This window comes from Mustela nigripes, chromosome 7, assembly GCF_022355385.1.
Source record: "Mustela nigripes isolate SB6536 chromosome 7, MUSNIG.SB6536, whole genome shotgun sequence".
In the NCBI taxonomy this organism is placed as follows: domain Eukaryota; kingdom Metazoa; phylum Chordata; class Mammalia; order Carnivora; family Mustelidae; genus Mustela; species Mustela nigripes.
The window spans coordinates 130619405-130646614 of record NC_081563.1 but is presented as its reverse complement, the minus strand read 5'-3'; the positions used below and the strand labels follow the sequence as shown (position 1 = coordinate 130646614).

General features: G+C 51.0%; 1 protein-coding gene across 7 annotated transcripts in view; it reads left to right on the top strand.

Annotated features, from left to right (window-relative positions):
- NFATC2 (nuclear factor of activated T cells 2) overlaps positions 1-27210 on the top strand; it is a 156009-nt gene that overhangs the window by 68654 nt on the left and 60145 nt on the right. For all 7 annotated transcript variants that reach the window (XM_059407238.1, XM_059407237.1, XM_059407236.1 and 4 more), the window contains exons 4-6: positions 9949-10151; positions 11163-11335; positions 26100-26240. In XM_059407238.1, coding sequence (XP_059263221.1) covers positions 9949-10151; positions 11163-11335; positions 26100-26240 — 517 coding nt within the window. The remainder of the gene's footprint in view (positions 1-9948; positions 10152-11162; positions 11336-26099; positions 26241-27210) is intronic.

The window sequence follows — 27210 nt, the reverse complement described above, 5'->3', positions numbered from 1 at the left end:
GTGGTTGGGGAAGGGTGCTCTGATGAGGAGTTGTCTGAGGAGAGGTTTGACTAAGGAGAGGGGTAAGCCCTGTGGATCTGGGGGAAGAACATTCCACGCAGAGAGAACAATAAGCATTGAGACCCTGAGTCAGGAGGGTGTCGGGCCGTCTGAGGATAACAAGGCCAGTGTGGCTGGAGCAGAGGGAGTGAGGAGGGTGCGCTGGAGATGGTGAAGAGGGGACCAGATCAGATTTGTAGGATCTTCTGATCTGAGTAAGAGGTTTGCTGTGGAGATCGGGGGACAGGGGCAGGTTGAGCAGAGGATCTCTAACTTCAAAATTTCAAGATCATTCTAGCTGCTATGTGAAGACTGTGTGGAGAGGAAGAGGGAGGATAGAAACAGGGAGACCAGGAAGGAGTCTACTGCACTAGTCCAGGCAGGAGACGGTGGGAGCTCAGACCAGAGTGGTGGTAATAGGGCTCGTGACAAGCAGTTAGATTTTTGGATGATTTTGAACGTTGAGTCACCAAGACTTGCTGTGCAACTGGCTGCGGTGTGTGGTTTGCTTCTCTCTTGGTTGTAAGCCCCAGACCCTGAACTCGAGGGAGCACTTTTGCTTGCCTCTTCCTTTGCTTCTACCTTGGACCCCCTACTCTTGAGGTTTCCTCAGGTGGGTCCTGGGATTTTACTTTTCTTGCAGGATGGAATGGCACATTGTTCATCTCTTGGTACCTTCCTTGCTTTAGTTTTTCTTCCCTGTGGCCTTTAAAAGAAATGTTAAGGGGCACCTGGGTGGCTCAGTGGGTTGAGCCTCTGCCTTCAGCTCAGGTCGTGGTCTCAGGGTCCTGGGATCGAGCCCCGCATTGGGCTCTCTGCTCAGCAGGGAGCCTGCTTCCCTTCCTCTCTCTCTGCCTGCCTCTCTGCCTACTTGTGATCTCTATCTGTCAAATAAAGAAATAAAAAATCTTAAAAAAAAGAAAAGAAATATTAAGATTCACAAAGAGAAAAGTCGCCAAGGTGGTGGGGGGAGGAACCTCTTTCTTTGAGTGAATGTTTTGGCCTTAGTTTTTACATGATACATTCAGAAAATAATTTTTGTATTGAATTGTAATCAATATAATCGGTCAGGGGAGCTACAACCTGGGGCTCCCAGGACAACAGAGCTTTTCTCTGGGAATGATCTAAATCCAGGGGACATTTAAAAATAATAGGGTCTGAAAAAAAATAGGGTCTGATTTCTAATTTTATTTTAAATTTTACTTTGGATACCCACACACTCTGTACCCTCACAGCTTCATAACAAAAACAGATATATTTGTTCTCACCATTGTGGTGTATTTTGGAGATTATGACATATCCATATATTAAAAGCTTCCTTAGGATTGCCTAGGTTGTGCACTGCATAATGCCAAGGGACGCCATTCGTAGTAACTGCCGTGCTGGTTCCTAGAATATGTATTCTCTGCGATAGCATTAGGCTGCATAATATGTCACTACTGACTTAACCAGTACTCTTGATGGGCTGCATCTTTTGCTATTTTAAAGAGTGCTGCATTGAATAACCTCATCCTCAGTTTTTTCTGCACGTGTGCCAAGACATCCCTAGGACAGCCCACTCACTAGTAGTAGAATTATCTCATCAAAGGGGGTGTACATTTTTAATTTTGAAAGATAACTGCAGAATTACACACGGATTTGTTTGCACAGGCTCTGCTCGTAGGTTTACGTATTTTAACCACTCTACATGGGTGGCACCTTGTCCTGTCTTTTGTCAGTCCATGCAGAGCAGAAGAAGGAGGTCAGACCTGGATTCCAATCCCTGCTCTGCTGCTTGCTTGCCGGGGACCTCACGCCTCTGAGCTTTGCTTCCTCTTCTGTAAAAGGGTAGCTGAACAGTTCACGGAACTTTATGGGAATGGAAGGGGACAGACATGCCCCAATTAGTTGGGCAACGAATTAGATCTGGTAATGGTGGTAAAGGCAACAAAGAAGAGTGTAACTGAGGGGCCCTGCCCCCACCGGGGGAGCAAGGCAAGTCTTCAGTGGAAAGTAAGATTTGAGCCCCGCTCTGTAGTGTGACCAGGAGTTAATGAGGGCATAGGTGGGGGATGGGGGGAGATTTTTGCTGATCCTCAGAGGCAGGGAAGACCTCATAAGGGGTGTGGGGGGGCAGGTGTGCACCCTGGGGCGGGGCCAGACGATGCTTGGCACTGCAGCCAGAGGAACTGGAAGGGAGGGATGGCTGACCCGTTTCAAAGGTCATCAAAGGTCATCCCGGCTGCAGGGTGGGGAGTGCGGAGGGAGGGCTGGAGGGGAGGGTGGTGCTTTGGATGAGTAGGGAGGCATTGGGGGGACAGAGGGTGCGGGGCCGAGTGGGCGTTAGGAAATGGAATTGACAGGACTTGGAGATGGAGTCAGTATGCAGGTGAGGCAGAGGAGGTCTCGAGAATCAGGATTCTAGTGAAATCATTAGTATGTGCTCACCAGATGGTTACGTAATGCTTATTGGGATGCCCGAGATGAGAGTAAATCATGCTCTCGTTTCCCTGGGGTGTGTGTCTGTGTGTGAGTGTGTGTTTCTGTATGTATCTGTGTGAGTCTGTGTGTGTATCTGTATGTGTGTCTGTGTATACATGTGTCTGTATGCTTGTGTGTGTTTGTGCCTGTCTCTCTGTGTGTGAGTCTGTGTGTGTGGATGTCTGTGTCTGTGTGTGTAGGTGTGTGTTACGTGTGTCTGTATGCTTATGTGCGTTTGTGCATGTGTCTGTATGGGTCTGTGTGTGCATGTGTCTGTGTGTGTGCATGTGTGTGTGAGTCTGTGTGTGTATCTGTATGTGTGACTGTATGCTTGTGTGTGTTTGTGCATGTGTCTCTGTGTGTGTGAGTCTGTGTGTGTTTGCGAATGTGTCTGTATGAGTCTGTGCATGTGTGTGTGTGTGTCTGTGTCTGTGTGTTGGGGGCCTGGGCTGGCAGGTATGTTCTGCAGGTTTTGCATCCAGAAATAAAGGCAGAATTTGGGATCTGTGCATATTTGTAGAAATCTTCCCCCCACACGCGATGTGGCCATTGGGAATCACAAGAAAACACCCTTACAGGCTTTTCTTTCTTTCTGAGTGAAGTCTTTAGGACAATACCAATTTCCTAATATTCCAAATTCAACAACAACAAAAAAATGCTACTTAACATTGTTCAAGTTTGATTTTAGTAAAATTCAAAACAGTTTCTTTGGCTGGTCGCCACAGTGAAAATCAGTCGCACATTTTGGACTCGGTGGCAGTCTCGTCCATCTGAGAGTATTTAAAAAGCTCTGAGCAGAGTTGATAGAAAAATCATTTTTAAGGAAATGTCATTTATGAGTTCTCCTTGCGGTGTTTATCATGGGGGGAGGTTTGAACAACTTAAGTACCCCACTGTAGGGGTTAAATCTGGACCCAGGCAGAGGATGGGAATGCCAGGGCTAGGAGCCAGCAGGAGGCCAGAGAGGCCAGGGTGGGGCAGAGGGTGAGGCAGCGCTCTCTCCCGGTGCCTGCCTCGCATTTCGATGACCCCGACAACCAGCGCCTGCTTAAATCCCGTGTCAGGTGCCCAGGCACTGTACTGGCCTCACTAGTCTGAGCCCCGGATGCTGTCCCTGTCATCAGAGATTGTGTCATGAAACAAGGTTCAGTGACAAGGGGCAATGGCCGCACTGTATTGTTAAGTGGAAACACTGTGTAACCTAGAATCCCAAATATGTGTGTGCTTAGAAGGAAAGTCTAGAAGGAGTACACTAAAATGCTTGCTTATTTTGAGAGAGTATTTTCTTTTCTTTTCTTTTTTTTTAAGATTTTATTTATTTATTTGACAGAGGGAGATTACAAGTAGGCAGAGAGGCAGGCAGAGAGAGAGAGAGAGAGAAGCAGGCTGCCTGCTGAGCAGGAGCCCGATGCGGGACTCGATCCCAGGACCCTGAGATCATGACCTGAGCCAAAGGCAGCGGCTTAACCCACTGAGCCACCCAGGTGCCCGAGAGAGTATTTTCTTTATAATTTTATACTTTTTCGGGGTGCCGTCTATTTGTTCTACAGTGAATGAACCTTTGCTTATTTTTCCTTTGTCTCGTTACACAGTTAATACCAACAAAGGTCGATGATCCTTTTATCTGCACATCAGCGCGGTTAGACGGCGAGTGGGCGGAGCCTGAGTCTGGGGATGGGGCTTCTGGTGTTCAGCCGTCCCCGTGAAACCCTGGGTCTCTAGGGCGTGAAGACCATGTTCACCTCTGGGTTCTGTTAGCCGAGCTGCCAGGATGCTCTTGCCTGTCTTAAGATGTCTCCTCTAGATGCCAGGAGAGGTGGCCTTTTTCCAAGGCAGGGGTGACATGAGGCAGCCAAAAAGTCCACGTCCTTGGGGTTTCATGCTGGGGGGCTTCGAAGCTGGGGGTCCTCCTGAGCCTCAGCTTTCTCCTCCAAAAAAGGAGAAACCCTGCTGTCCTGCCGCACAGATTAAATCAGCCTGCCACTGCCCACTTGGGTATCAAGCCTCAGTGTGCGCTAGAAACCCCCCTTCTTCCTGGAACCCGGTCAGCCGCCTGGCCAGTGACAAGAAGCAGAACTTTTGCTCTCACCTCGGCTGCCCGAAGCGGACCCTCTTGTGCCTGGGAGACCAGCTGACCTTGAACTTCTCTAGGTTGGCAGCAGGTGTATCTGCGGAGGTGGGAAGGTGACTCTGCTTCCCCAGGCCCCTGGTGAGACGTTACCTTTGGAGGATCCTAGAAGAAGGCCTCATGACCAAAGTCTCCCTAAAACGGGGATGACAGGGCACAGGGGACCTCAGCGGCCGATGAGGCCATCGTGGGACCCCAATTTCTTTTCATTAGACCCAAATCACTCGGCTTTTGGAGAATCAAGGAAATGGGTCCATGCTCTCCTTACCAAATCTCCAGCTGCCTGGCGAGGCTCTCCAGAGCGAGCAGGCCACGCAGTCAGGGCTCAGGGCCCCTTCTACGACCTTCCTGGGGCGGGGAGGGTGGAGGGGAAGTGTTCTTTGCTTTTCTTGCAAAATGGTGAGGTTTCTTCGCTGGGCCCCGCCTCCTTCCAGTCCTCCATGACGGAGTGGCTGTCAGCCAGCCCACAGAGAAGACTGGAATTAGTGCCGGGTTTACCTCCCACAAGCCTGTTTCGGGTCGTTTTTCACTTTGCTAGTCTTTCACATTCGTTCTGCACCTTTCCGTTCAGTTCTGTAGTGTCACCTTCGTGTTCTGATTCACGTCATCCTCAGATGACAAGGAAAAGCCTCTGCTCACCGGCACTTACTGGGAGCTCTCCTTTGGGGCCCCACAAAAGGCGTCTTATTAAAGCCTTTGAAAGAGCCCCGGGGAGTGGGAGGTGACACCCCCGTTTCACGGGAGCATTTGAAACCCAGGAGGGTGGAGTCCCCGCTCCAGAGTCACAGCTTCTAAGCGGCAGAGCCAGGGCTGAAATCCAGCGGTCTGACCGAGAGTGAAACCCTTTCTTCTGTCCACCATCCCACTCCCCTCTCTCTGCCATACAGAGGGGATGCCCCCTTGGGGAGGTGGGCTCTGTCCGTTCACACAGCAGCGGCCAGTTTGGCTTACCTGGGGGGCTGCTTTGGAATGCAGAGGGGTCCTTCTTCAAGGAGTGGGTCTCTCTCTCAGCACTATTACTTGTGTTGATTTCCGGTGCCTGTCTTTCCGTCCATCCTGCCCCTACCTACTCCCTCTGACCCCATCCCTCGTGGAGCAGGACGAACATGCTGGATCTCACAATGGAACACTGACCTGTGTCTCCTCGGAGGACCTGATCTGCCTTTCTGACCTTAGTCTTCGAGCCCAGAGCAGCTGTGGACCCCCCAGGTCACAGAGCCTGTGTCCGTTAGGGGGAGCAGGGTGGCCCGAGAGCCTGGCTGCACATTGCTAACTGGGCCCTATCCTAGTCAAGTTAGCTGGACGGGTCCCCTGCCCTTTGCAAGCCTCGATGGGCCCGTCCTGCAGGGAGCCGGGGCGCAGTGCTGGACCTGTGGGAAGCATGTGCTTTGCTGGGGCGTTGTTGTTGCCTGTGACGGCGAACGCAATACGTGAGGAACAAAGTCAACAAGGTTCCTGCTACCAAGGTTCCTGGACCTCAAGTTCAGGCAGGAGGGAGAGGTGCTAAGCAAACAACTAACTAAGCAAGAACATTTCAGATGGTAATGAAGACACCATGCCCGGGGTGTGCTTGAGAATGTGCATTGTCTGATTCTTCGGGGCAGGGGAGAGCCCCAATGTGTAGCATTTGCCAATTTCTGTGGTATAAATATCCCCACTGTGGCTGACTTCCAGTTACCAAAGTGGCACCAACTGGCTCTTAAAATTTCTAAAACCTTCAACAAGTGGCTCTTGCAAGGCCGAAAAAGTTGGCTCCAGCCCTGGGTGTGGTTGGGAAAGACCTGAAGGTATCTGAAAACAAAATGTACCAGTGGGAGAGCGTTCTAGGCAGAGAGGGGGGCTGTGCAAATGCCCTGAGGTTGGAGAGAGCTCTGTGGGCTCAGGGAACAGAAGACTGGTTGGTCTTGGCAGGGACCTAATGGGGGTGGAGGGAGAAGTGAGCTGCTGGGCTGGTGGAAGCCTCAGCGACACTGGGACCAAGTCTGAGGCCACAGGAAGTCTCAGGAGAGTTGTAAGCAGGGGCATGTCTGAGTCTCATTTGCACTTAAAAAAAAAAAAAAAAGTTATTGGGAGCTTTTTCGTGGAAGGCCAGCAAGAGGCCAGCGAGGGGGCACTGATGTTGGGGTGCGTGTGCCCGCAGGGGAAGACGCAGAAATGACTGGAGTCAGGTCGAGCTGTCGGGATGCGACAAGTTTCGTCTTCAGGTGTCCCCTGGCTGTTGACCGTGAGCACACCCAGCTGCAATTTCTGCTCTTGGTCCTGGGGCAGAGGAGGGAACCTGAGACCATCCCCGCTCACTATCTCTCCGGCCTACTTTTCTCTTCACTATGTGGTAACTCTGTTTACTACCTGCCAGACTTCCAGGACGGGAGGGACGGACTTCTGATTATCTTGGGTCCCCATGCAAAGCAACCGGGCAAAAACAGTATCGTGACTCTGACCTTCCCCCCTGGATTTTTGCAAGAGAACCTGGCCTGGTTCCTCACTTTGCCTGGGGGAGAAAGATAAGCGGCTCTGACTGGGATTTCCATCTTTGCCTCAGGGCGTCTCTTGGGTGTGTCCCAGACATGTAAATGATGTGGGTGTCAGCCCTGCAGGTTTTTAAAAAAAAAGGTGTCGCCTTGCTCAGCTTCCCTCCCTGCCTGGCTCGCACAGGAAGGGCGGAGAGACCAGCATCTCTCCAGACCTGGGCTGTCTAATGGAATTTGATGTTGGAGGTGTTCTGTGTCTGTGCTATCTGTGACAGTGGCCACTCGCTCTCTGTCGCTTCTGAGCACTTGAAATGTGGCCAGTGTGTCTGAGAAATTCGATTTTCCCTTTTCTTTAGTTTTTGTACTGATGGTGGCAGCCCACAGAGTTTCCAGACCCTGCGTCATCCTCCATGGCCGGAGGGCCTTTGCTTTCCGGCAGTTGGCTGGAGATCCTAGTTCTGGAGACTTGCAGAGAAGGGTAGGATTTAGGGAGCTGTCCCCTGTCATAGCCCCTTGCAATTTGCGGGGGAAGGAACAGTGTTTCTCAGCCGGGGAGTGGCGAGACAGGACCCCGTCTTCAGAGTCTCAGCCTGGTCCTCTCTTTCTTTTGTTCTCATAGATATAAAACCAGTGTTACATCTCGCAAGTGTCTAGGCATGGATCCGTCATTCATTGTGAGTCAAGTGGGAGGAGTCTCGTGTGAGCACCTTCTTAACCCTGATCTCCTCCTCCAACCCTAGACGTGACCGTGCTGTGGTCCCTGTGGAGTGCGCCCTTCTCCATCTTTTCCTGTTGTATTTATATCTATCCATGGAGAGATCCCGAACATCCAGCATTAAAAAAAATGAGTCGTATCATGCAATACATGTTTTCCTGCAAGTTGTCTTCTCTTTCAGTAGTGAGTCTTAGATCTTTCTGGGTCAATTCATTGATCTCTACTTTTTGTTTGTTTGTTTGTTTTTGAATTGATGTAGTGTTTCATAGCCTGGACATTTCACATCACTCAGAAGCCTATTGCTGTAATTGTTTATTATTCTATTTGTTTTAATGAATATTTTTGTGCATGTTTCCTGAATGGACAGTATTTCTTTTAGGGCACATAGTGAGGAATGGAATTACCAGGTCAGAGGGAATATGTATTTTTTAATTTTAATAGCTGCTATACAATTCTCTTTAAGGGGCGCCTGGCTGACTTGGTTGGTAGAGCACGCAGCTCTTGATCTCAGGATTGAGAGTTCCAGCCCCATGCTGGGTATATATCACTCAAAAATAAAATCTTTAAAAAAATATGAACAGGGGTGCCTGGGTGGCTCAGGTCATAATCCCAGGGTCCTGGGATCGAGCCCCATATCAGGCTCCAGGCTAGACTGAGAGCCTGCTTCTCTCTCTCCCTCTGCCTGCTGCTCTACTTGTGCGCTCTCTCTCTCTGTCAAACAAATAAATAAAATCTTTAAAAAAAAAATGAACAAAACAGTTATACCAGGGTATGTTCTTGTGAACTGTGTGAGCATGCCTCTGTGCCCGAAGTCATTAAAACATGTGATTTTATCAAATACCAATATGCATGGCAATCGAACAGGTGAAAAATGGTTTCCTATCTTTATGTAATTTGCATTTTACTGTTTATAAGTCAGATTGAACATCTTTTCCATGCCAGTGGCCATTTGTTTTTCTGTGACTTGCCTGTTGATGTCTCTTGTGTATTTTTCTGTTGGATAATTTTGTTAATGCATTCAGCATACGTGTACCAGCATGCCCACAATGCACCAAGCTGTATTCTAGGCTAGGGATGTTGTGACAAGTAAAATAAATAGACATGCCTGCCCTCAAAGAGGTGATGGTCTAATTGTAGGAGAAAGACCTGGGGCACCTGGGTATTTCAGTTGGTTAAGTGCCCAACTCTTGATTTTGGCTCAGGTCGTGATCTCGGGGTTGTGAGATCGAGCCCCATGTTGGGCTATATGCTGGGCATGGAACCTGCTTAAGATTCCCTCTCTCTTCCCCTCCTTATGCCCCTCCTCTCCCTCTCACACGTATCTGTACACACACACTCACACCCACACTCTCTTTCGCAAAAAAAAAAAAAAAAAAAAAAAAAATAAAAGAAGAAAGAAAGAAAGATGTAACCAAAAGGAATTGAGGAAATATATAATAATATTAGATGAATAAAAAGAAGGAAAAGGAGCTAGAGAAGAAGGAAGGAGGTCGTCCTACCCACTGGGGGAAAGATTCAATTTTAAATAAGATGGCCGGGAATTTTATAGGCATTCTTTATATATTCTAGGTACTAATCCTTTGCCTGTTCTATGTTGCACACATTTTTCTCCAGTCTTTAATCTTCTTTGAACTCAGATGATGGTACTTTTGCCCAGCTGTTTCTTTCTTTCTTTTTTTTAATTAAAAAATATAACACGTTAGTTGGAATCTATTCATATAAAAAGTGTAAGTTCCTTCTGATCTTCCCAGGCAACCACTGTCCAGAGCCCTGGTTTATCTTTCCCGATTATTTTCTGTCCTCACCACCATGTGACACTCTCCCCATACCCCTCCCGACAACACTGAACACTGGCAGTTTCTGGCTGTTTCCTTGTAAATGCAATTCTGATCTCCTACATTCTTTCTCATGGTTGTTTAATACTCCGTTTTAGAGAGGATGTCTGTATTTTACTGAAGCAGCCCTTCTGGTCGGACGTCAAGGTCCCTTCCAGTTCTCTATTCCTCCAGATGGTACAGCAATCCTGTGCTCTTTCCGCCGCCTGGGATCTTCTCAGATTTTTGTGGGACGACGCCCACCAGTGCCTTGTGTACTAAAGGTGTTATAATAATTTGATTTTGTGTTCTCGCCCACAGCTCCATGGCTACATGGAAAACAAGCCCCTGGGACTTCAGATCTTCATTGGGACAGCTGATGAGCGGATCCTTAAGCCCCACGCCTTCTACCAGGTGCACCGAATCACAGGCAAAACCGTCACTACCACCAGCTACGAGAAGATCGTGGGCAACACCAAAGTCCTGGAGATCCCTCTCGAGCCAAAAAACAACATGAGGGCAACGTAAGGGCTGGGGCCCAAGGGTGGTGGGTCTTTATGGGGAAGCGAGCGGTAGGGAGTTGGGACAGGAGACTCTGATGTTGGCAGAAGGAACCATGGATGGTGGTTCCCACTCTCTGATGGACCCTTCAAGATTTGTTGAGAAAGTTTCTATTTTCAGAGTTCTCTACCTAAGTCCTTGTCATGGGTGTCAGGAGGAAGAATACCAGCGCATCTGTGGATTATGTTACTTGGGATGAGGCTTAATGTATGTGCATTTCAACATTTATTTGGCATAAAGAAAATGATTAAATAAGGATGCAGGAAGGTCAAAATTCACCAAGCAATAGGCCTATAGCTAAAGTTGGGGAGATGTTGCACCCATGGATTGGCATTAAAACAAACTCCATGTTAGAAAATAATCTCAAACTTCCAAGCCACGAGAATCTTATCAAGAACTCCCGACTGCTGTTCACTCAGGTCTGCCGATGGTGAAGAGGCCCCACACGTGCGTCACTGCTCCCCTCACTCTTTGCCCTTTCCTGAGCTGTTTGAGACTTAGCTGCAGACAGAGTGACTTTTTTTTTTTTTTTTTACTTTTAGATGCGTGAGTGTGCATTCCCTCAGAACAAGAATGCGTTCTTCGGTGACCACAGTACATTTATCAAATTACAGATAGTTATTGTGATACATCCCTCTTACCTACTGAGCCGTCTATAATCAATTTTTCCCATTGCATATTTGAGCTTTTTAGATACCTTTGGGAGTAGAAAAGTTGGCATGAAGAGAAAACCTCCCTAGAGAAGTAATTTCCCCTGGGGGTGTCTCTCCTGACTTGGCGCGCGTCTGACCTCCGGCTGGGCATCAGGTCCTGGCGGGAGTGTTTTCCGGGGATTGCGATCCTCCCCGCCTCCCCCCACGGCCGTAGCTGGCGGTGGAATGATTTCGGTTACCTGAGGAAGGTGGTCTTGTGGGCGATCTTTCCGTTTTCGCTGAGATGCTCAGTTCTAACCAGGGTTTTCCACCTCCCCGCAGCATTGATTGCGCCGGGATCCTGAAGCTTCGGAACGCCGACATCGAGCTGCGCAAAGGCGAGACGGACATCGGCAGGAAGAACACCCGGGTGCGCCTGGTGTTCCGCGTGCACATTCCAGAGTCCAGCGGCAGGATCGTCTCCCTGCAGACGGCGTCTAACCCCATCGAGTGCTGTAAGTTGGGCTTCGGGCAGGGTCGGCCTCTGCAAAGTGTACGTATGTGACCTTTGGACCGTGGCAAGGTGCCCAGCGAGAAGACGCTGGACTCGCAGGGTTCATCGGGGCTCCGAGAGGACCCAAGGGCCCAGAGACAGAGCCCATGTAGCAGTTTCTCTCTGCTTCTATTTACTGGTGGAAGGTTTCGTGGTCTCACAGGACATTAAAAAATAATACAGCTAATGAGTAGCCTACCGCTTTGTTCAGAACATTTGAAATGCGTAAATGTTTTGGTCTTAAAGAGGGTAGATGCCGTTGGAGTGGGTTTACTGTACGCTCTGTACTCTTTTTCTTTAACTTGCCTCTCCTTTTTTCTTTCTTTCTTTTTTTTTTTTTTTTAAGAATTTTATTTATTTATTTGACAGAGATCACAAATAGGCAGAGAGGGAGGCAGAGAGAGAGGAGGAAGCAGGCTCCCTGCTGAGCGGAGAACCCGATGCGGGGCTCGATTCCAAGACCCTGGGATCATGAGCTGAGCTGCAGGCAGAGGCTTTAACCCACTGAGCCACCCAGGCACCTGTTCACCTCTCCTTTCTACTAGAAGAGTATCCCAGTGGCTCTCGCCTCTGGAGCGGTGATTCTGCTGGTCTCAGTGCCGAGTGCTCAGCACTCAAAAGCTTGTAGAATCTTCACAGTGGTCTTTGGTGATGGCTGGTGCCATGAAGCCCATTTTGTAGGGGAGAGGTGGCAGGAGCTGAGAGATTGGCTAATTTGTGCCGGCAGAGCTGCGATGTGGACAGGGAAAGATGCCCAGACAAAGATCCAGAGGAATCTTAGAATGATCCAGTATGCGGTGGCCGAGACCTGCCATGTGCACGGGCCCTGAGTAGGAGCCGGCGCGGTTCTCACGAGGCTTTGAAAGAAGCAGCTGCCTTGAGCTCATTCCCGGGTACTTGAGGCAGGGTTTGTAGTTGGTTTTTTGCTTTTTGACATGGCAAAGCTTATTGTCTACCCTGGCTTTGAGAGTTCACAAATGGTTTGTCAGAGCATGAAGGAGAAAAAAGTAAACATTGTTGCAGAAATCGAAACTGTTTATATATTTTTTAGTTTCTTCTGAGAGCATTTTTTATGTTGTTACAGTCATGTTCTGGTTTCAGGGATCTTTTTCCTTTCTACTGGACATTTTACCATAATTCTGTGTCGCAAAAATCTGTTGTCTATGGAGGCCAGGGAGGTCCCATGGAGGAGTAGAGTGGCTTGGTGGGAGGCAGTAGGGAGTGGTGGAGACCAGGGAGCAGGAGGACATGTTCCCCACCTAAAGAGACTGCCTTTTTGTCACCCCAGCCAGTATTTCCATGTGGGCCTGTAGGCTGGGGGTGGCCAAATCCTCTGACTTTCTAAGACAAACCAAAACTCTCCTGATTAAAAACAAAATAAAAAAACACAGCAGCAAGTTCAAAATACTGTGTGGATCAGAGGAAATCTTCATGTGGCTTTGATTAATCAGAGATAATCTTAATCAGACATTAATGAGTAAAGCAAATGCATGAATATCTTTATGCAGAGAAGGTTGAGGAAGCCTGACTCTCAGGATTGAAAGCCAATGAGGAAAGAGCCTGGGCTCTCATTGGGAGAGAAGCCAGAACTTGGTCTTGGTTGGTCTTTGGAAAAAGATGAAGGGGCCCTATGATTTCTTCCAGCCTTACGAGTCACGATGTGTGTGGATCAGGCTGAACGTGGTGGTGAGTCTATCCTCTGATGTTAGAAGAGAAAGACCCAACAGCAGACAACAAAGGAAAACAAGTGTTGAAAAACATCATCTCAGAAACATTGGAATTCCCCTCCCCTACCCAGCAGACCCCACCCCTGTCCCCTGAGTGCTAGCCACGGAGGCTGCCCTGCTCCGATGTTGGTTTTGAACATCTCGAGATGTTTTTGGGAAGGAAACTCGGGCTCTTCCTCAGTAATTTGGGGGATTTTGAGAAGATAAACTCTCCTCTTTCTGGCAATGACTCACACTACAGGATGGGGCTGTGGTTTGTAGCAAGGTGGGGAGCAGGTGGCCTCAGGAGAGGCACATGCCAGAGTACCCTGTTTCTCTCTGTGTCTGTGTCAGCGTATCTCCTATTGATCTGAGACTTTAAGGATCACCCCTTTAAGGATCACATGGTGAACCATGAGCACCTCCAGCAAGATCTCTGGGGTGTTACAAACTTATTTGAACCTCAGACGTAGGCTTTTTTTCTGTATTTGGCTGATTCAACCACCTCCTTTTGACAGATAAGGAAACAGACTTTCTTGGTAAAGTGATTCACTCATTTTTACTCAGTAGGCAGCAGAGCCGGAGTCTCCAACTTTCCACTTCTGCGAAATAACTTCTTGAGGTTTCTAGAACACCATGGTTCCTTGCAATACCACACTGAACCACCAGTTGGTCTCTCTCTCTCACCCAGAATCCTCTGTCATTTTTATTCCCTTCTTTGACCACTACCTGATGGTTCTGAACATACTTATTGACGAATGGCCTTACTCTAGGGTTCCTACAGAGATATTCAGTAATTATTTATTGACACTTAGTCTGTGGCCTATGCAGACACAGTATGTGTCCAGTAAGTGTTTGTTGACGGGTTGACTTAGGATGGACCCCATGGGGAGGGTGAGTTGGCAGAAAAAGCACTCAGTGGACTGCTACTTATTTGCAAGGCTCACTTACTTACACTTTGGGCGTGCTGCTTCTATACCATCTTGGAGGTCAAGGGTACGTTCTCAGATTCTAGTGAAAACAAAGCAAAACAAAACAAAACAAAATCAAACAACTTGAGCAGATTACTGGAGGCCACTCTTTGGAAAGTGGACTAATTTGCTAGAACCGTCCACTGCTCACATTCCTTCACAGGTCAGCTCGCAAGAGGTCAGAGCTCCCCTTTGCGGAGACGGGCACTCCACGCTACTTCCCCCTTCCCACCAGAGCCTTCCATATGGCCAAGGAGGTGCTTCCAGTTCCCTCCCTTGACTGTCAGCCGAGCTGACCTTGCAGCTTCCCTGGTCCTGCCGGCTCCGGGTGGTGCCGCCACTCCCTTCCCACTGCAGATGACAACCGACAGCCACGACTCCCGCTCCTCTGGGAATAGGGAACACAGCCGAGGGCAGGAGGGCACACCCCTGTCTTCCCCAACCACACACCCACATGCAGCTGCGGTGCCTTTCCTCCTCCAGAGCCTTGCCATGGGACAGCTCTCCTTTCCTCGAGGCTCCTCTGTGTTCTCAGCACCAGTGTGACTTTCTCGGGGTGGTTGCACCCCTGGGTCCATCTTGTAGGACTTTCCCAAGGTGAGCACGGACTGGGTGCCCCCGACGGGGAGCCTCAGAATGACAAACATCTGTTGTCTCATGGTTCAAGAGGCCAGAGCCCAGAATCCAGGGCTCAGCCAGGTGGTTCCTTCTGGAGGCTCTATGGGAGGATGTTCCAGACCCCTCTTCCACTGGCTGCAGGTGCTGGCCAGTGGTCTTGCACGCCTCGGCTCTTGGGGGCATCACTCCAGTCTCTGCCGCCTTCTCATGAGACCCTCTCCTCGGTCTCATCCAAGGACACGGTCATTGGGGTGGGGGCCCACGCTGATCCTGCCTGATCTGCTCTCTATCCTGAGCTTGCTTGCACCTTCAAAGACCATATTTCCATATCTAGTCAGGTGTGAGCTTCTGGCTGGCTGCGGAGTTCTAGCCGGCGGGCGCTCCGGTCAGCCCAGGACGCCTCCTCCGCTGCGTTTCTTGACTTCACATACGTCTCTGCTCCTCGGTCCCCAAACCCACCGGGCATCTTTCTGGGACGTCTCTCTCTTGGCTTTTGCCCTTGCTGTCCCCTCCATCCAGAACACAGGTTCTCAAACTTGGCTGCCCGTTGGAATCACCCGGGGAGTTCTTCGAAGACAGGATGAGGCCTGAGTCCCACCCCAGAGACGGCGAGTCTGTCGGTCAGGGGTGGGGTCTGTGCGTGGACACATTTCCGAGGTCGCCTGGTGATTCTGCTGTGCTGCGAAGCTTGGAGCCCTCCCGACCCCGCCCCCCCCCCATTCCTCCCTCCCTCCAGTCCCTGGGCCCCTTCCTCGCTGAGGCTGCCGTTCACATGGCCCCTCAAGGAAGTCTCTTGTCCTGACCCCACAGGGTACCGGGGCCTCCGCTGTGTGCTGACAACCCAATTCACTTGTCATTCTCTCTCCGGTAAGGACAGAAACCAGAGGGTGTCAGCCAGGGCCTGCCACAGAGCAACTATCTCTAGAATGGTTGTTTAAAAAAAAAAAAAAAAAAATAGTGAAAACAAGCATCTCCAAGCTGCCCGGCGGGAGAGAAAGGCCATGAGGAGATAGGTGGGGTGGGGGGGACTGTCCCCAGGTGCAGAGGTCTTCTCCCTTGAGAACCTGCCCGTGAGTTCACTTCCTGCCCTGCAGAGGGGCCTGTCTCTGTTCATAGAGTTTCAGAAAACGCCAAAACCGGTTTTCCACCAAGTCCTGCCCACTCCCAGCGCAGAATGGACGTTCGCTCTGCTCTTTACGCAGGACCTGGGGGGTGGGTGTATGATGGGGAGCGGCAGGTGGATTTTCTCACAAGCTCTTTCCAGTCTCTCCCTTTTCGTGACGTAACTGGGTGTCCCCGAGGTCTAGTGAAGATACAATCAGTTACACAACCGCACGTCTTCAGCTGAATGATTTCTGACAATTCCCAGCACCTGTGTGACCACGACTCAAAACGGGACACAGGACATTTCCTTGCCTCCTGGAAGGGCCCTCATTCCCCGCCCGCCAGCGCCTCCTCCCCACTCCCACACACCCAGGCCACCTCTCTTCTCATTCCCGTCACCGTAGATTGGCTTTGCCGGTTCTGGTACTTACTTGATGGAATTCTGCAGCGTGGGCTCCTGGGGCTGGCCGCTTCTGCTCGGCACCGTGATTTTGAGATCCGTTGCGCTTATGGCATGACTCGATAGTGTATCCTTTTTCTCGCCGAGCACTATTCAGTTGTGCGACTCTAACGATTATTTTCCATTGATAGACGCTGGGCTTGTTGGCAGGTTCGGGTGCTGTGGAGAAGGCTGCCATGAACCTTCTCGTTCTGGGTCTTTTGTGGACAAGTGCTTCCAACTTCTCCCAGGTGGATGTCTAGAAATGGAATTACCCCTTCATGGGGAAAGGATGTGTTCCAATTTAAGTGTTTCCTAAATCATTTTATAATTCCGGGGAGCCTGAAGTCTACCCCCCCTTGGGCACAATTTGCATTTCCTTAATGAGTCAGGGTGCTGAGTGCCGGTGGTGTGCCTCTGGGCTGTTTCTGTGTCTTCTTTGATGAAGTGTCCATTCAAAGCTTTTGCCCATTTTTTTATTGGCAAAAATCTCAGACTTTTGTTGTTAATACGCACCAATTGTTTGGATGGCAATTGTTTTGGATAGGAGTCTTTCGTCAGATGTATGTACTATGAATATTTTCCCCAGTCCGTGGTTTGCCTATTTATTTTTTTATTTGTGTCTTCTCATGGGCATTGATAAATTTTGATGAAGTCCTGATTTACCATTTTCTTTTCCTTTGGGGTTAGTGCTCTTTGCAGCCCCCCCCAACAAATCCCTCTACCTGTCTGAAGGGAACAAAGATACTCTCTTGTGTTTTCTTCTAGAAGCTTTTTGATTATGGCTTTTAGGTCTAGGGATACACTCCATCTCAGGCTAATTTTTTGTATGGTGTGAGGTAGGGTCGGGGTCCATCATTCACCGTCTGGAAGTCTGCTTGTTTTATATGCCCTTTTCTGCAAGCAAGAGCTTGGAACACCCAACTGTGTTCCTTCCCTCTTTAGTAGGCCTTCGCTGCTCCCCCTCACTCCCCTAGGTCTGGCTTGGGAGATGGGTGATCGCGCAGGATTGCCTCGTGAATGTCCTTAGAATCAGTGGGACCAGCCTGGCATATTCCCTCATTTGCTTCAGAAAGCAAAGATGCTTAACGTGTCCACCTGCTTCTGCCAGAAGCCGAGAGGACCCACCTAATTCATATGGGCTTCTTAATGTGGATTTTACCACTTAGAAATATGTTTGGAGTGCATGATACACTGTTCTAGGCACTAGGGATAAAACAGTGATCGAAAGAAAGTCTTGGCCCTTGTGGAAGACACACTCTAGCAGGGAATCCAACAATAAACAAGTAATGAAAACCATCATTTCAAACAGCTAAGTGTGGTGATGGAAATAACAAGACAATGTGTTGGTGACTTAGGGGTGGGGACCAGCACACTTGGGTATGCCCGATCAGGGGAGACCCTCTTGGAAGAGGTGACACATTAAGCTGGGCCTGAGTGGTGGGGGAGCATGGCCCAGCTGAAGAATACAGTAAGTGCAAGGGCCCTGGGGCAGGGTAAGTTCCAGGTCTTCAGGGAACAGAAGGGCAGCTGGGGAGGCTGTATGGAGTGACTAGAGGTCAGGAGCGCTCTGGAGATGAAGCTGGGGTCTCAGATTTTATTCCAAGTGAAGTGGGAAGCCTTGAGGTCCAAGTAGGGGACTAACATGATGGGATCTGTATTTTCAAACTTGTTTGGTACACATAGATGTTCATAAATACTTAAAAAGCGACAACAGGGACCTGGCAGGGAAGAGGTAAAGGAAGAAGAACAATTACCAGACACCTGCTGTGAGTCCAGCACTTTCCATGTTGCTGCTGAATCATCAAAAACACGGGGAACTCAGTACTCAGTATCTGTTCCCATTTCACAGCTGGGAAAACAGAAACACAGAGAAGCTGAATAAATTGCCTATGGTCACACAACTAGTAGGGGGCCAAACCAGAGATGACATTCACATCGTGCTGGACGTGGAATGACAGCATGGGTGAAAGATTAATTTAGGCCAGAACCCCCAAACTGGCATCCTCTCATATACCCAGGAGACCAGCTCAGCAACTTCAGAGGCCTGTGGGTGCCCAGCTACCCACAGCAGTAGGTTATTCCCGAGCTGCTATAGCCGTAAATCTGGGAGGGAATTTGAGCATCGGACAGAAGGTGGCTAGGCCAGGCCTTTTTCAGCCCCTGCTGCCCAGGGAGACTTTTAAGCAAGGACCAAGAAACCACATTTCAGAAACACCAGAAACGTATGGGATGGGGGGAAGCAGTTTCAGGCAGTGATGAGGTCTGGGCCTGGGTTTGAAGCCTGCCTCTGCTCCTTAGTGGCTAGGTAGTCACAGGAAGTTCCTTAACACTCCGTGCCTCAGTTTTCTCATCTGTAAAATGGGGATGGTAGCCATACCTATTTCTTGGGGGTTAAATGCGTGTGTGTGTGTGTCCTACAGTAGTTGCCAGCTGAAACCCCAGCAGGATAACCGAGTGCCTCTCCCGTGGTATGCCCCACACTTGCTGGTTGGCCACCCTTCCCGTGGTTTTGCACAGCAGCTTTGCATACACCTCTGCCTGCCACTCTGTCGCTGCCAAGAGACCACAGCCGAGGCAGCAGCAGACAGGTGTGGGAGTTTAACAAACACGGGTTTGGGGAGTGGGCACCAAGCAGCACCCCCTGCTGCTGAGAAGGGACCTGGGTGGTTTTCTGGCCTATGGAGTGCGTGGGCCGGGTGGTGAGTAGTGTCAGGTGGCCAGGTTTAGTGGGGAGGGGGCCAAGATTGGGAGGCTACCCTGCTGATCCCTATGGTTATCTGATGGAAGGTTATGGCCCCTCACGGAGCTAGTCACGCAAGGGCAGGGAAGGCAAAACCGCCCTGATTCAAAGTCTGCCATGTGCCCACGGCTCTCACGTGTATTAACTTGTTTCCAGCCTCCTCATGGCCTCGCTAGGCTCACCCGAAAGACTTGCTCCATCCATTCATTCAGAAACATTGACCAGTGCCAGTGAGCGTTGGAGGCGTGAAATGCTGTCCTCTCGGAGCTGCTTTTCACGTGGGCGGAAGTGTGGAAGCATTTTGTGATTTGCTGCAGCTGTGCCTGGCAAGGCGAGGGGCCGAGCCAGGGGTGACACCTGTGTCCTTCTGTCCGTGCAGGCTGGCTGAGGCCCGCAGCGATCAGAAAGCTCATCCGGCAGTCAGATGGAGGGTCATGTGGCCCTCAGGGAGGGAATCATCTGATGGGGCCGCCTCTTAGCACTTTGGAATGGGAGCGTGATTTTCTGAGCAAGGAGAGGTCATAGTGTCCACCGTGGCCCTCCTGCTTTGTGAGTTCGGGGAGATGAAACCCACCAGCCCTGCAGGGAACTATGTTACTGCTCCGTATTCCATATGGGAAAGCTGAGGCTGCCCGAGGTCCGGAGTGAGAAGATGGTCGTGTGTGCCACGGGCCCCACGTGTCTGTGCACTCTACACCTCACTCCCACGGGGTGAGTGCCGACAGGTCTCGCGCAGAGTTGAACCCCACACTCAGGGAGATTTGCTGTTCCGCCTCCCACTTCCCAGGGAAGACCCCGGAATCATCACGGCAGGGGCTGAGGGACCTAAGGGGCCGGTCTCAGGCGAGTCCTGCGTCAGCACTGTATTCTGAGCTGGGCTGGGCTCACAGCCAAGGACGGCAGCCTGCTGTAGAGACAAGAAGGGTGGACAGCAGCTGGTGCACTGCGGCCAGGGGTGGCCAGTGCTTGCCCGGAATGAGACTGATGGGGGCCCCTCCCTGGCCCCCTCCCGCTGTCCCCTCTTGCCTAGGCTGGCTGGTGGCTTTCCCAGCGGGAAAGCCTTTACTGAAAAGGGTCCCCTCCGGGTAGTAGAATCCCATGGTCGGTCTGTCTGCCTTATTTAGCTGTGAGCTCTCAGGCATACCCCTTCTCCCCTGGGAGACCCAGTGCTCCCAGCTACAAAATGGGAATGATTCTTGCTTAGTGGTCCCTTGAAGCTCAGCAGTAAAAATAAATGTAACTAAGGTTCAGTGAGCCTGTCAAAATGCTACACGCTTCCCACGCACTGATACATTTAATTTGCAAATAGCCCTATGGGGTTGGTACTATGATTATTTTCATTTTATAGATGAGAAAAGGGAGACAGAGAGAAGTGACTTGCCCCAGGTGCCAAAGCTCGGAAGCCACCAAGCTGGGCTTTGAGCTCCAGCACTGACGTGGCAGCATCCTTTTATCCACAACCCTAAATTGCCTCCTCATGTGTGTTTTATGGTATCAACAAATACATGCGTGTAAAGTGCTTAGAATCCAAGGCACTCTCTGTCAGCTGTAATTACTTGCTATTATTAGCCGAATCCAGCCACTCTGCAGAATCAGATTGCCCGGACCAGCCTCTCCTGCCTGTCTCTTGAGGTTTTTCGGGTAGATCGTAATTCTTGGCCACATACCCTGATGACGGGTGAATTGTAGACAGGCGAGCAGTAACGTCCCGTTTCCAGGCTGACGCAGGCAAGACCCGCACCAGCCTGAGCTGGTGCGAATCTCCCCCAGCCGCTGCCTGCTCTGCTCCCCACCAGCCACCTTTGCAGAAAAGCAAACACCCGAACTGGTTAAAACCAGCAGTGCCCTGTTGATTCAGAGCCCATAAAACCCAGGAGCCCCGAACCCCTTTATGACCTGCCGGGATCTGGGGGCAGGAGGGAAGCCTGGGGGTTTCTTGGTGGGGCCACCTAGAAGCTTGCGCTGGAGCAGAACGTTCTCGACTTCACCCGCAGGGACAGCCCAGCCCTCAGGATGGCTTTGACATGGCGGCTCTTGGTTTGGATGGTCCGGAATTTCTAGTGGTTGAGAGGCCCATTGAGAGTCAGTGGGGACTGATGGGGGTTGGTGTGCACACCTGGGCTTCCTGTGAGCCCTCTCGCAGGTCTTGGATGGTCCAATTAGCAGCCATCGGTGTGAGAGGTTGCATCAGAGAGAGAGAGAGGAGGAAGTGGACCCCAGGAGGGTAATTTTGGTTGCTGTTTGCCTCTCTTCAGTTCCTCTTTCAGAGGCTAATTGGATTTGTTTGCTTTACCTCCGGGCTCTCTGAGGATGCTGGGGGATCCCCTGGAGAAGGTCCCCTCGTCCTCAGGTGGCCTCTATAAGTGTCAGAGTTGGCGCTCAAACAGATGTGTGTAACAAGTCGCCTGGAAGGGTTGTTACCATTGCAAATTCTAGGCGGTCTGGGTGCCGGGGATGGAGGGTGTGGTTTGAGCACCTGTATGATTATCAGGCGCCTCCTCCAACCAGGGGGCCCAGCGGCAGGGGACCCGGGAGCCTTCTCTTGAGCAACTCCGCCAGTCGAGGTTGAGCAATCCAGTTTCTGGGTCGGGATCCACCAAGAGCAACAGTGACCCGCTCAGTAGCGTGCATCGGCAGGTGGACGTGGGGGGCGCAGGCTGGGTGAAATGCAGCATCTGAGGCAGCCATGCTTAGCCTGCGCCTGGCGCATGGAAACTGCTGGAGACTCTACTACAGGGTCTCGTATCCGTAGCCTTGCTGGCTGGAATTGACTGAGCCACATACCTTTCCTGTGGGTTCTCTTATGGGAGTCTTGGAACGGCCCATGAGGTGGGTTTGTGAACAGTCGCGACGCCCAGAGGGGGAACCAAGCTTAGAGGACCCCCACGCGAGGACCCCCCGAACTAGGACCAGGGTGTGACCTGTGCAGGGCTGCCCCTCGAGGGCGCCGGAGCTGGGTGTCTGTTCCTCTCTGGCCTAAGAGACATTAAGTGTCTTGGTCTGTGCTCCAGTAGGGCTGTCCCTGAAGGGTTAAAAAAGAGAACAAATGAGAAAATGTTTTGGAAAGGGCTAAGCAAGAAAGCGTGGCATTTTGAAAGTCGACAGTGAGAAAGTCATTTCTCGAACGGTTACCGTGGGCCCTGCGCTGCCTCAGTGCTTTTGTCTTACATAAGACACTTTTCTTATTGTGATAAAATACACATAACAGACTGCGCCGCTTGACCCGCTTGAATGGGTATAAACCCATGGCACAGAGGACACTCGTGGTGTGCCACCGCCACCCTCTAGTTCCAGAGCTTGTCCGCCCCCACCCCCCAGGAAAGGAGCCCTGTACTCCCTGGCCCTTGGCGACCACCTGTCTGTGTTCCGTCTTGGCGGATTCGCCCCGTTCCGAGCGGTTTGTATCCGCGGGTCCCAGAAGAGCTGTCTCTTGGTGTCTGGCCTTGTGTTTAGCATCACGTGTTCAAGGTTCCTCCATGGTGTGGCCCGTAGCATGCTTCATTCCTTCTCGCGGCTGAATCGTGTTTCTCAACGGGTCCGTCCGTCCGGGCGTCGGTGGATGTCTGGGTGATCGGTATCTGCTATTTCGCCAACTCTGTACTGCCTGAGCCCGCGTTTACACGCAGTATGTTCTCCCAAGATGTTGGTACCAGACCTATGAGGGCAGGAGCGGACAGCATTTTCCCGAGGAGGCATCTGTGATCCAGAGAGGTGAAGTGACTTGCTTAGGGTCACACAGCAGGGAGGTGGCCGACACAAGACTTAGAAATCGTGTCTTTCGGACCCCAGAGCCCAAGCAGCAGTGAACCAGGGACTCTCCTCTGGCTCCCAGGTCCTGCGTTATCCTACCATTGATGGTCTCTGGCAGATCATACCTGGTGGGACCCACTGGAATTCTTAGAGGTCATTTAAAAAAACGAAAAAAAAAAATTTCTGTTGGGGTCCCCTTGGAACATTGAAGTCAGAATGTGTAGAACAGTGTTCTCAACCAGGGACAATTTTGGCCCCCTCCTCCCCAGGGCCATCCAGTTTTATGACTAGGGACAGTGCTGGTTGTCCACAGGGGAGGGGTACGGCTGGCAGCCAGTGTGGGGAAGACCAGGGCTGCTGCTGATCTTCACACCGACGGTACCCGCATCAGGAGCGCCCAGGCTGAGAGCCCCTGCTCTAGGGTTAGGGCCTGGGTGTCAGTGTTCTGTAAGTTTCCGGTCCCATTCTCATGTGCCGTCAGGGCCAGGAGCGCCTCTCAGACTCGCTAGTGGATAATAACCACGTGGATTCCCCTTTCCTTGTTGCACCGCAGCTTGGGTTTCCTGGGTGTGTGGAGGGGGGCGTCCGAGGCTCTGTCTTTCTGATAAGCTCCCCGGGGTGCTGGTGCTCCCAGCTCTCGCCTCACGTTCAGGACTGGGGAACGGAGAAAGTACAGTTAGCTGGGCTGGACCCTTGTTCTCTCTCTTTAAACTATTGTTTAAAAAAAGAATGTTTTCCTGCCGATGAGGAGAAGGGGTGGGAAATGCAAATGCAGCCGAGGAAGAAAAAGGGGGTGTCTTGAAACTGCGAGGCTTTGCAGGGGGACACCATGAGGCTGCTCCGGGAAGGAGCCCGCCGGGTTCACAGCAATGCACAGTGATTCACAGACCAGCTGTCGGGGCCAGTCTCCCACCCAGCGCCGAGAGTCACGGCCACAGCTGGTCCCCGGCCTGGCTGGCCGAGAGCCCATGGCTGGCTTGCCCAGTAGTGATGACTCAGGCTTTCCACCTGCAGAATGGGAGGGACGGCTCTTGCCGCCTCCCCACCCATGCCTGGGGCCAGAAGCCCCCAGCGGTCCCCCAGACTCATCAAAGGCAGATCTTAAAAGTCAGGACCTGCTTTTCCAGGCAATGCAACTGCTGTTTTCACTGCTAATAAATCTCCATTTGTGGCAGCTCAATTAGGAAGTCATACAAAACTCTTCTATTGAAAGAAGGGATTAATAACCCGGCCCATGTGGGAGAAATTAGCAGCTTCTGCAGTGAGGCCTTTTTAATATGTACTCTTAACTGGCAGCCCCTTGGAACAGCACTGGCTGGCTGGTCCCTGGGCTGAGCCTGGCAGGTGGTAAAACCAGCCAGGGATCACCATGAGTCATTGGGTTGCACTTTCAAGGTGAAGTGGCCGGGAGCATCCGGCTGGTCCACAACAGACTCCTGAAATGTTGCCAAGGGCGTGGTTGCTCCTGAAGGAGACAGTTTCAGGTGAGATGGAGGGGATGCTCGGCTGCCTGGAGGTGCGGCCCGGCCGGCAGGGAAGGGTTTGCTTTGAGCCTCCAGCCTCACGCGGCTGCTGCCTGCCACAGCTCCCGGATGGGGAGGTCCTCGGGCCCCTGGCACGGAAAGGCCTGGCCCTCGGCCCAGTTCTCAGGCTTGGGAGGAATGCCAGGAGCTTGGGCTGACTCACAAGGGGAGGGCCGGCCTCTGCAGCCCACGCTGCTAAGGCGAGGCCTGAGCCCACGGGTTGCTCTTGCTGACAGGGACATGCCTGTCCCCCTGCCTAGGAAGGGTGGCTGGAGAGCGTCTCCATTCTTTCCCGCAGCCAGCCCTCCAGAAAAATCAGGGTCTAGATAGAGTGACCAAGGGGTGGGGCTCTGGAGCTGGACAAGCCAGAAGGATTCAGATCTAAGTTCCACCACACACCCTTGGCTCAGGGGTCACCTGACTTCGCTTAGCCGGAGTTTTCTCCCTAGGCAAATGTGAATAATTTTAATGCTTCCTTCCTCTAAAAGTTGCTGGGAGCATTCAAGTATATCATCATAGCCCCATGCTTAGCATAAGCCTGTCCTGTTTCTCTGTCTTTCATTCATCATAGACACAGGTGAGGATATAGGTGTATGCAGAGAGATTGATAGGTATGTGCTTGTATGTATGAAGATATATTGAGGGGGTGCCTGGGTGGCTCAGTGGGTTAAAGCCTCTGCCTTTGGCTCAGGTCATGATCCCAGGATCGAGCCCCACATCAGGCTCTCTGCTTAGCGGGGAGCCTGCTTTCCCCCTCTCTCTGCCTGCCTGCCTCTCTGCCCACTTGTGATCTCTGTCTGTCAAATAAAAAAATAAAATCTTAAAAAAAAAAAAAAAGATATATTGAGATGTATCCGTATCTGCCTCCTTCTATCAATCCTACCATCAGTCCGTCTATCCTGAGTACCCCCTACTAAGTCCAAGGCACCGTTCCTGGTCCCCGGCTTACAGCAGTACCCAAAGCTCCCTCCTGGGCTTACATTCTAGTAGAGAGAGATTTTGAAAGACAGGTGAACTAATAATGCAAGATAAAGGGGAGAGAAGGAAAGAGAGAGAGAGAGAGAGCGAGCAGGGACTGCTGTTTTAAACCTCAAGGCGGGAGGTTAGAGGGGTACGGGGTAAGGAGACATCTCGGAGAAGGGGATGTCGGAGGAGAAACCTACAAGAAGTGAGAAACGGAGCCACCCAGGTAATCAGGAAGAACTTTCCAGAGAGGGGGACTAGGAAATGCAAGCGCTCGCAGATCGGAGTATGCTGGGTATGTTTGAGAGACTTTGAGAACATTCTAGAAGACTGGCTGGAACACAACTGAGGCAGTGGGGTGGGGGTGGGGGGGTCCTAGAAAGCGAGGTCAGAGAGGTGATGGGACAACGTCATGCTGTTTCACAGACCCAGTTTAGGATTCCCAGTGAATTCCCGAGCAAGTATGTCTAAACCCTGCAGGAACTGGGCCCTAGCATTTAGCACATATGATCCATTCAAGCATTTGTTGACTTCAAGTGCATGAGGAGAGAGTACGCTCCGGCAAAGGGACTCTCTTATGGAAAAGTTGACTTTCCCTTTTATGAAATAAAGATCAAATCTCATTCACCTTACCTTCCTATAAGGTGAACAGGCATCTATCCCTTGATTCACAAAAAACCCCGTGTGGTTCAAAGCAAGCTAGCCCAAGTGACTGAGGGCCCTTTCGCAGGAACATGGCACTTCCAGAGCCCACAGTTGCTGGGGCCAATGGTTCCATGTTTGCCATGACAACAGGTGACAAAGTGGGGGGGGGGGTGCAGAGCGTGTTTGGTGGCCGTGAAAGCAGAAAGCCTCTGTTGAGCGGACTTCTCCTGCCGTCCCAGTGACTTCTCTTTCTCTGGCCCTCAGCCCAGCGATCCGCCCATGAGCTGCCAATGGTGGAGAGACAGGACATCGACAGCTGCCTGGTTTACGGGGGCCAACAGATGATCCTCACCGGACAGAACTTCACGGCCGAATCCAAAGTCGTGTTTACTGAGAAGACCACAGGTCAGGGGGCTTTTTGAGCTCTTCCTTTGTGCGCCAGCACCAGATCAAAGCACCGTCTTCTTTTCTTGCAAACAGCATCGCCTGAGGGGATCGGTTCTGCTGGGCAGGGCTTTCTAGTCTTCTCAGCTCGAGATGTCCCTACGGTTCCCGGTGGGGGGAATCGACCATGCTAGATGGTAGACCATGTGTCCTCACTGGTCCTGGGTGTTCCATTGGATGATGAGGTTGAACCCCCACCCCAAATTCCCATATTTTTTTTTTTCAACTATTTTTTTAACATAGGTAAAACTTTACAACTTTTTACTATTATCCAAAGGGGTGGCCATTCAACATGGCGAGTAAGTTTGTCCTGGCCCTGGATCTCCTGGGTGCAGATGCCGAGTTTGCCACTGGCTTGTTCTGTGATCATAGGCACGTTACCTCCCCTTCTGTTTCTTCAGTTCCTTATACACAGAATGATAATAACAAAGGTTCTTGCCCCACAGTGTTGTCGGGAAGGCTAACTAGGTTAATACCTGTTGAGTCATCGTAAGAGTGCCGGGCTTCTTGTGGGCCAGTAAGCAGGAGCTACTTGTATTTTTATGACAAATAGTGCCGCAGTGAAGCTTCTACACCGTTAGGATTAACGAACTAATCTTGTATATGTGAGCGCCGGTCGCTGTGTACTCAGGGTTTGTTCCTAAAGTGGGATTTCTGTGTAGTCATTTTGAGAGCTTTAGTTCCCTTCCGGAAATCTACGCATTCGAACTTCCTTCACCACCATGTCAGGAATGGTTTCATCCCATCGCAGAAGTACCATTTTATTTTTATTGTTATTTATTTAATTTTTTAAAAGATTTTATTTTTATTTATTTGACAGAGATCCCAAGTAGACAGAGAGGCAGGTGGTGGGGGAGGGGGGAGCAGGCTCCCTGCAGGGCTTGATCCCAGGACCCCAGGATCATGACCTGAGCTGAAGGCAGATCATGAC